Source organism: Haemorhous mexicanus, chromosome 4 (assembly GCF_027477595.1).
Source record: "Haemorhous mexicanus isolate bHaeMex1 chromosome 4, bHaeMex1.pri, whole genome shotgun sequence".
NCBI classification, from domain to species: Eukaryota; Metazoa; Chordata; class Aves; order Passeriformes; family Fringillidae; genus Haemorhous; species Haemorhous mexicanus.
In genome coordinates, this window is record NC_082344.1 from 59,329,109 (window position 1) to 59,338,872 (window position 9,764).

The 9,764-nt window shown below is 37.9% G+C and overlaps 1 protein-coding gene across 2 annotated transcripts; it reads right to left on the minus strand.

The window, feature by feature from the left end:
- Positions 1 to 164: 164 nt before the first annotated feature.
- Positions 165 to 9,681, minus strand: ZCCHC4 (zinc finger CCHC-type containing 4). 2 transcript variants are annotated; one of them, XM_059845062.1, is made up of 13 exons: positions 9,593 to 9,681; positions 9,288 to 9,406; positions 8,606 to 8,688; positions 7,608 to 7,883; positions 7,033 to 7,113; positions 6,643 to 6,715; positions 6,009 to 6,159; positions 5,405 to 5,505; positions 4,131 to 4,252; positions 3,477 to 3,552; positions 2,920 to 2,971; positions 2,086 to 2,230; positions 165 to 400 (listed from the first exon to the last, which is right to left on the minus strand). In XM_059845062.1, the coding sequence occupies exons 1-13, from the start codon at positions 9,675 to 9,677 to the stop codon at positions 274 to 276; spliced, it is 1,491 nt and encodes a 496-aa protein (XP_059701045.1). In that variant the 5' UTR covers positions 9,678 to 9,681; the 3' UTR covers positions 165 to 273. The 2 variants fall into 2 exon arrangements, with proteins under 2 accessions (XP_059701045.1, XP_059701044.1); XM_059845061.1 differs by having other exon boundaries at positions 5,405 to 5,520.
- Between the last annotated feature and the right edge of the window lie 83 nt (positions 9,682 to 9,764).

Genomic DNA, 9,764 nt, shown 5'->3' on the forward strand with positions numbered 1-9,764 from the left:
AACATTCAACACTCACCAAATTAGACAAATAGCTAATCCTAACTACAAAATTATCACATTACACAAATACATGGTAAGGGCTGTGGTAGTTCTCTTAGTTGTTTTGGGGTTGCTTTTTTTTTTTTTTTGGTACCAGTAATGATGCATAATAAAGAAACTGTCACTTAATTCAATCAGGTTTTATTCTGAATGTTAGCACTTACATTTTTAGAAAATGGAACAAAAGGCTGACAATAAAAAAATAAATTAGCAACTATATAGCAGCAAGAAAGGTCATGTCTTTTTTTTTTTCTTATTCTTTACTTTCCTCTTGGGGAACATGGCATGTTTCATAGCTAATCTTTTACAGATCCCCATTTTTCTTCTCTTTCGAGTTTTCTGCCCTTTCTTTTTGTCAGGTCTGTAAAGCAAAAAAAGGAACATAGAGATTAGAATAAAATGAAAAATACACTTCTCTGTACAAATACATTTGCTGGTACTCTAAATAAGTATATGAATTATGTGACAGTATGTGAAGTACTGTCACAAAAAGTGCAATGAACATTACATTTCAAAATGTTATGGTCTTTCAACTTCACAAAACTGTCCATTTTATTGCCATTATACATTCATTTTATGTATTTATTCAGCACTTAAATTTACACAGATTGAAAACAAGAAACTCACTCACTGAGTACAAAAAAAAGCACACACAGAGTTTCATACTGAATATAAAATGCATGAATATATAATAGAAAGACTTAGAAGAAAGTATGTGAAGTTTAACACCATTAGGAAGCATCTTGCAATTAGTACAGGACCTAAATACAACTAGCAAGTGGATTGTTTTCTGCCTCTGACAAAAGATGTCATAATGCAAAACACTGAATAATTATAACAAAACACACAAAATTTTTGTTAGAAAAAGAGATCTAAGTTATCTTCTGCAATGAATCAGCAAAAGAACTAACTGATGGCCTGAAAGTACTAAAACCACTCGGGCACAACTGACAGAACAGTATCTTCCTTGACAGAAAAAACAGATGAGGTTTCATGAAATTCTTTTAGCATCCTTTTTATTTTTTATTGGTCAAGGAAAAAGAAACATTAAGAGATGAAGTTTTTATGAGAGATATATAAAATGAAACACTGCTGCCTTTTGTGTCTAATACTCCCTAAGCAAAACCTGGTTTAGTATCAGTAGGACATGAAGCAATACACCTGTACCCATCTGCCATCCAGCAGGCATCTGATGAGTCTCTGGATACTGATCCAAGAGGGTAATGGTCTGAATCTCACTGTGTAACATAGGTACAGCTTTTGGGAGGGAAAATTTGCCTTCCACTGCCACAGCCATTCAAGTCCAAAATTACAGAAAAACCCATTTCTCTGGAGAGGAATTAATACAAGTGCAATCAATTATCCTGAATTGGAAAGACTGAGCCATCTGCAGGACCATCTCTTGGCAAATCCCCTTTCCTCTTTTCAGTTAGTTCCATCTGAAGAAAACTACACACCATTTACTTGGCTCTCTGATACATACAGGTGTATGTACAGTGTTCTTCTGTATGCAACTAAAGGAAAACCATGGAAGAATTACAGTACTCAATGTGATCCTCATTAATGGTGGAGATTTAGATCATACTACAAAAAGCAGCTGAAATACCAGAAAGAAAAAAAAACAAAATATGCTACAACAAAGCAAAAGAGACCAGAAGCAACAGTGACTCTTAGTGTCTCTTATTATAGTGACTCTTCTCTCTGCCCTTTCATGAGGAATTCAAAGGGGATAAAAGTGTTCCATTACTTCAATTTTCAGTCATCTTGACAGAGTTCCATGCACCAGTCACCAAGTTTGCAATCCATATAAATCAGTTTTGAAAGAAAACCCACAGAGAGGGAATTGGGAGCCCCAGTAAGTGACCTGCCTTTATCCCACCCTCCCTTCAGTATATACTCCCCAGCAACGCAGCAAGTGGGCAATCAGGAAAGCTGACATCAGCACCTTAAGTGGAAAATCATCTCTTTCTGCATTGATTCCATGCCATAAGATCTCATCTCATCTGAATGCTGTATTTTACTGTATTAAAGCAATATCACACTTACTGACAAGCTGCTCTGCTGCGGGAGAGATTGGGACAGGCACTGCGCTTGTGACCTGCCTTGCCACAAACGAAACAGCCAGTGTCAGTCTTCTCACAGCTGTGCTTCTGAAGAGTGCAGCAGCTGCAATTGTTACAGTGAAACCAAGCTGCAAAATACATAACATGATTTATGAGCTTGGAAAAGTTAAAAGGAACATTCTGAATCTAAGCTTTAAATATAGGCCACATTTCCAGGTTTTTAATTCTGGATTAGCTTTACAAAGATAGATGTAGTCACTTTCTGGTCCCTTATCACATTACTAGACATACTGTTGATTTGTGTGAACTATTTTGCCATTAGAACTTTTATCCTGTGTCATCTTCAAAACAGTGTCGATGTTACAATGTACTTACAGATTTTGATTGTTGTAACAGTAACAAAGATAACACCTTCAGCAATTTATACAAAGGTACAACTAAATTTGTGCATGAAACATAATTTTATCATGATCTCTCAAACATTTTAGTACTTGTCTACTTTTTTAGGAAATTCAAGGTTTAGAAAATTAGGAAATACTTATATGACAAATGGAAATATTTCTGTTTTGCGTGTTTTGCGGTGATAAATATAAATGGGATTTAGTGCACCCTGGAAAGAATTTATTCCACTTCCACACAATGCAAGTACAGCTAAACTAAAGAATAGTAACTTGTGTGAAATTCAGACTTTTTGTTTATTCTATGTCTTCTGAATTACATTTTACTTCTTTCACAGAATATTTTCTCTTCTGGTTCGGAATTTCAGTTTCTTTGGACTAAATGCACTTTTATTTAGAAAATATTTTTCTGTACTTACAGGGCTTTACACATTTTTTGCAAAGAGCACAATGTTTCCATCGTCTGCCATCCTACAAAAGGCAAATAAATTATTTTGTTTATTGAACCCCCCACTGATTCTCTCTTAAAACAGAACTACTCATGCAGTCCTGTTTTACAGGCCCCCACTGTTTAGGGAAAGAACTCCTCTGTAGGAAGGACTGTAACTCAGAAACAGCAGTCCTGAGAATCTGTGAAAACCTCAGACGAAATTTTGAAATTAGCAAGTTCTACAACTTTAAAGCATAAGCAAAAATGCATGTGTCAACAGACCACAGCTGGGTAAGTTCTGGTCTAAGTGGCAAGCAGCAAACTTGTCTTGTCCTCTTTGCAACACAAAGGAATTAGGGAAAGAGAAATTAATTCCCAGTGGGTTATGGAAGATGGACTGTGAAGGTAATAAGTCTATGAAACTGAACTGCTGTGGGTTTCCCATGGAACTCAATTATCAGAACAGGTTTTTAACAAAGCAAGTTTTACAGAGGTTGTTTTCTGACTACGGCTAAAACTTCATTTAGAAAGAAGAGAAAAACTTACTTTTGATGTACATGAATTGCATATCTCACAGTGCTGGTTACCAGAACTAACATATCGCTGACATACAGTGCAAAACCTGGGGAAAAAGATGTACTGGTCCACTATTTGCTCACAAAACATTAATTTTATATAACCTTAACTAATGTAAGGACTGCAAAATCATTTTGTTGAATTAAAAATTCTGTCTTTGCTGCATAAATGACCACTTAGGCCATTTTCACACAGTACAGCCACACAGTAAAATTTAGGTCAAATTATCAACAGTATCAGTAGTAAATGAAACTAAATGCCTCTCTCCTTGATGCTTCTCATACAAGTTCATTTTTTTAGTACTGTATTAACAGCTGATTATCAGACATAGCTGTAAAATTGTCTTGTAGATGTAAAACAGTATTTCCTGCCGACAAAATAAGGAATCTCATAATTCCACACTGAAAAATTTAAATGTCCTTTTAGACATTTCAGCTCTCCTACACATTGTTTATATAATATGCAACTTTCGAATGAGACAGAAAAATGTGGTCTTAAGCCTGGCATCCATGTTAGGCAAGACACTATAGAACAGCACCATCCCCAACTCCTTTGGAGACTTTATGCCCTAGTTAAGAACAAACACACTCTTTCAAAAGTCACCTGAGCATTAATACATCTTACCTATATCCCTCTTCTTCAGGAAGCACAATCATACTTGGGGTAAGGTTCGTGAAAATACGGACAGGAGACTGTCTACGACCTGTCTTGCCATGTTTATACAGTGCATGATTATCATAGTCTACCTAGAAAAATAAAACCATAAAAAAGATTCATAAAATGAATGCCAAGCACAGGCAGAGCTATTTACGTATTTATTATCTTTATAAGTGCCTTATGAAATGTTTCTAACCCCAAATCAGATTACAAATTCTACATCAAGTTTTTTGTCTAATTTACCCGTAAATTTGTGCAAACATAGTATCAGGCTAGACTCACTACACTTCAATAATCATATTGTACTTATTCCTTTTTGCTTGTTTGCATGGGATATGTAAGATAACATTGCAGTTGATTACAGAGCAGCCTGCTATAAAAAAAGGATCTATACAGCTTGGTTTGTCAGTACAAGAGATGACATCTTAACCCATCTCAGAAAAATGACAAAGTTGCAAATCTAATCAGCCTGCTTTTTCCAGCACTGCCTTCAGAGACTTGTCACAAAAACTCTCAGCTCTGAACACTGGCAGGAATGCAGAGTCTAGCCTAGCATGAGTTTTCCATTTTCTTCAACAATTTTCATTCCACAAGATACACTGTTCAGAACATTAATGCCAAAATTCATGAAGAGTTGTTACATGAAAAAACCTTTAGTATCGTGAATACCCATGACTGAGCTCTCAAAACACACTGAAGTAGGTGTGCCTAAACTATGCACAGAATGGATACAATACTGAAGAAGCTGATGCCACATTATTGCTTTATCACTGACAAGTTTACTTATCAAGTAATTCCGAACATTTCCATCATTGTAATTGTATTCTGATCCCAGTAGTTTTGGAGATGAAAGACCTTAATTTTGTAATATATATGTATTTTTTTTTTTTCTAGGGCTGGGCACTACCCACTGACATTTAACATCAGTGAAGAATGAAATACTCTTCATCAAGTTACCTCTCACCTCTGCAACAAGCACCTGTCAGAATTAGTGCAAATCTGTTATACTGAAAGCCTGCCAGAAGAAATGATTTCATGGATAAATGACAGATGAGTTAAAGATACATAACAGGAACATGATCAAGTTATCACAGATACAACTAATAGAAATACAGAATCCAGTCTTCACATGAACAAGGCCCAGCTACAGAGAAGCACTGCCACTGCACCTGCTTTCACTTATCTTCCTCTTCACATTGCACACAACTGGTAATTAGCAGATTCATTGGGTTCAGCCATACCTGGTAATCCATCATACTGAAGCTTGGGAAAAAGTCAAGAATGCGGGACTCAAAGAAGTATGGAAATATCCAGAACATGGGCATCTCTCTATTGTCATGACCTAGTAATGAAAAAACTTTGGTAGGAGAAAAACATAGTACATGTAGCATGAGAAATTTACAGTGAACATTCCAAACACATAAACATGGATATGTACATCATGTTGGGCAGAATAACTAGTTCTCTTAGGCAACAGAAAGTTTTGGCATATTGTACATGTGGAGATGTAAGTGCCATGTAACTAAACTCTTGACATCCACTTAGGTTGCTAAGAAAATGTACTGGTTTGAAAGCTTATTTTTCTCTACCTTTAAGTCCATTTTAATTGCAAAGTAGATTTGAAAAAAAAAGAGAAAAGTTTTTAAGACAGACTTTCAGAATTGGGCATTATTGAACTAAAAATATCAGGAGAATAAATCAGGTACATGATAGTTCATCTTTAGAAATTATAACATGAGGGTGCTCACATTCACCTGGGTAACAAGAATCACACACTTATAAATAGGTACTTTTCCCTTAAAGTGATGTTACAGCACAAGCCACCCCTCTGGCTGTAATACATACCTTCTTTTTCTGTCTCCCTCCACATTGCCATCAGTTTTTTAAAACTAGAAGCCAGTGCTTCCACTAAACCTCCAAATGGGGGATCAGTTACCATAATGACTCTTTCACCATGCTCTTCACACAAGAATTTCCTGCAAGTTTCACGTGCAGCCTGTAAGAAACAGAGGTTAATTTCCAGAAATCATGATTCAAGAACTGTAAACATATTGTCTCTGGTAATAAACCAATCACTGCAGAAGTTTCAACTTTGAAGACGGAACTTTGCTCCCCTCTTGTGGAGGTGAATTTCCTCTTGGGTAGCATTAAAAAAAAAAAAAAACCACAAAAAATGCACCTAGATTTGAAGGACTGAAAACAAGTCCCCTGTTCAGCTAACATATAAAAACATTACTGAAAATCAAAGAATGAAACTGCCTCCTTTTCAGTAGTTCTCTTCCATTCAATTCAAAGTTGACTATTAAATTTATGCTAACTAATGTTGCTTACACACCTTAATTGCTGTGTCTATTAAAATGTTCTTAATTCATGTTTTCCCATGATGTTTTCTACTAGAGTAGTCATGAGTTTCTTACAAAATTCTGCATCAATAACATGCACTTTTTTACCAAAGCACTCAATAAATACTTGGCCTTACCTCTCCACCAAAAAAATGATGATTAAACATGTTGTAGTGGCAAAACTCATCCTCTGTGTAAAATTGTGAATACCTGTAAAATAAGTTTTGATAGGGGTAGAAAAATATAAATAACTTTTTGTCTATCCTAAGATAGGATATTTAAAGTGAAAACAGGCCTCAGGAAAAACATAATCTTTGGGTTCTGATTACTGATAACACATACCAATACTGAGAAATTATTAAGTATACTTACTTTTCTCATCAATTGGATGTCATTTGTATATGCATACAGGAACAGAGATGCAGAGACAGGAAAGGGAAAACAACCACCAATTTATCTCTTAAAGCAGTAAGAACACCCATCTTTATATATGTTCTTCAGATACATAAACATTTATTAAAACCTACCTGAAATCAATATCTAGCAGAAGGCTTCTAACATTGAATCCTTCTTCATGTGATGCTTTTGACTGGATCATTTCATGAAGCCTGAAGTATAATTGGAAGAAATTTAACACATAATGACTGACTTCAGAAATGATCTTGCAAGACAAGAATGCCAGGTACTTTACTAATCATAAACCAAACAGATAGAGAAAACAGAGTCTAAAGCTAGGTGATTCCATTTGGCCTGTACTCCAAGTTAGAAAAAGATGTTAGCCTTGAAAGATGACTAGTCAGTGGAGTCTCCTGGATCGCTGCACACAAAAAAACACAAGGTAAGAAACTCCATGTCACTTCCATAACTACCATAGAGATCTGAAGTGTGTATGTGTGTTATTGGCAGCAATGCCACAGTCTTCTCTGGTATCTTATAAGTTCACAGCTAGACCCCACTAGATGCTTGGATAATCCCAACCAATAGAGGTTCACCAGTAGTGAACCTCTTATTGTGGGAGAATCATTGACTATAATCATTAGTAAGTTGTACAGCTTTGAGAGAGAAATATTATTTGAAAGTGTAACAATTCTCAGTGATGTACCTGGGTGTTCCAACAGAGAGGACTCGTCTGAATCCTAAATCTATAAGGAGATTCAGCAGGAACTGGCAACTTCTGTCTGCAAATAAATACTGTGCATTTGTTTTTTTATTCTCCAGTGGATAGAGAAGTTGACTTGGACTTTTCAGCTGAGCAGTGGTGATTTCACAGAGGAACTGGTGATCTGAGTGTTTTTTCCATTCTGCTGGCAATAGCAATTGCTGGCATTCCTGGCAAAACCTCCTCTTTGATAATGGCAACAACACAAAATTTTTGTACCTTTAAATACAAAAGACAATAGGGAACAAAGTTTGGCAAAAGCCTCTACCAAAAATAGGAAGGGAAGCTATGGAGGGGTTTTTTTATATTTTAGGAGTTCAGACATTTAAACAGACAATGCAGTTTACACTGCTCTCACAAAACTCCACAAGAATGATTATTTATAAAAATAAAATATTCAAAGGACACTTTGAAATGCAGAAAATATTGCCAACAAATATACTGGGAATCTCCATAAAATAACTGGAGATTCCCAGTAAAATAACTGGAGATAATAATTTACAGAGTAAAGACTCCATCAGCTATCAGCAAAGTCCTGTAGGTTTGTACAAGAAGTTTCAGACATCCCTCGTTACTATGTTACCTTTGCTTCTTTTCCTAATGTTAAGCCTGTTACTTTTGCAGACTAAAGTCAGGAATAAATCTTTTTTTAACAGAAATTGCTACTGACCTCTAGTAAACACACTATCAGCACTAACATAGGAATGACTATATATACCCCCAAAACCCCACCCCCACCCCTTCCCCCAGTTTCTGGGGTGAAAACACCATGCTCTAGTTTAATGTTTCATAATATTTCCTTTCCATTACCATACAACAATTCTTATTTTCCCAAATTAATCTTTTTATATTTTAAAGAATCCCAAAATGTTATCTCTAATTCAGAGTACTTAAACTTGTATTACTACATCTTTACTGCAGAAAATATACATTAACAATACCTGTCCACATTCTGTCTGTGTGTAAATAAAGGCTGATGACTTCTATTATATTCTTCACGTGCTGCAAGCCTAGTTTCTGACACCTGTAAAATTTGCATACATGAAAAGTTACAAAACTAACAAAAATAGCACTTGCGAGAGATTACCACAATAAAATATACTTTTAAAATTGCTAAATAGAAAAAAAAATTGCCAATGTTTTATAAAACCATAGAATGACATGGATTGGAAGGGACATAAAGATCATCTAGTTCCAACCCTCCTGCCATGGGTAGGGGCACCTCCCACTACAAGAAGTTACTCAAAACCCCTCCCAACTTGGCCTTCAACACTTCCTGGGATGGGGCATCCACAGCTTCTCTGGGCAGGTTTTCCAGTCCCTTGCCACCCTCACAGTAAAGAATTTCCTCCTAATATCACATCTAAACCTCTCCTCTTAATGCTCAAAGCCATCACCTCTTGTCCTTCCACTACACGCCCTTGCAAAAAGTCCCTCTCCAGATTTCCTGGAGGCCCCCTTCAGGTACTGGGAGGCTGCTATAAGCTCTCCCCGGAGCCTTCCCTTCTCCACGCTGAATAACCCAAACTCCCCCAGCCTTTCCTCACAGGAGAGGTGCTCCACACCTCTGATCACCTTTGCAGCCCTGAGTCTTCAGCATAGCCTTAAGCAGTGCTCTCTTACCTTCTCATCTTCCCACTGAAAAAAGTTACAGTCCTTTCTATCCCTACAAGCCGAACAAGCATAGAATCTTCTTCCATCCTCTTTGCCTTGGCCGGTCTTCACAAACAGAAGTGCAGGACCTAGGGACAAACGCGAGGATAGGATAACACAGGGAACACCTCCAGACCTGTTTCACTGCTCCACTGCAAGAGCCGAGCTTCCAGAAGACGGCCTTCGCAAGGGCTGCTGCAAATCAGCCCGCGCCGGGAGCGCAGCGGGAGCCGAGCACAGAGACGCTCGGGAGGTGAGCCCCGGGCCCGGCTCACCGTGAGGGCAGCAGGGCGCGCCGGGCGCCGGCCCGAGCAGGGCGAGCGCCGCGGACCCCGGCCGCTCCGGGCCCGCCGCCGCCATGGCACCGCCTCCTTCCCGGCGGGCGCCGCGCGGGCGGGCGGGCGGCGCCCCCCAGCGGCACGGCGGCCCCGCGGAGAGCCCCGAGCA

Bases quoted from the DNA above. Each gene is read 5' to 3' on its own strand.
- ZCCHC4 (XM_059845061.1), bottom strand. From the start codon at position 9,677: ATGGCGGCGGCGGGCCCGGAGCGGCCGGGGTCCGCGGCGCTCGCCCTG. The intron at 7,114-7,607 runs GTACATCACTGA...ATTATACTTCAG, and splicing joins CTCTCTGTTGGAACACCCAG to GCTTCATGAAATGATCCAGT. The intron at 4,253-5,404 runs GTATGGCTGAAC...TTATTTTTCTAG, and splicing joins TCAGTATGATGGATTACCAG to GTAGACTATGATAATCATGC.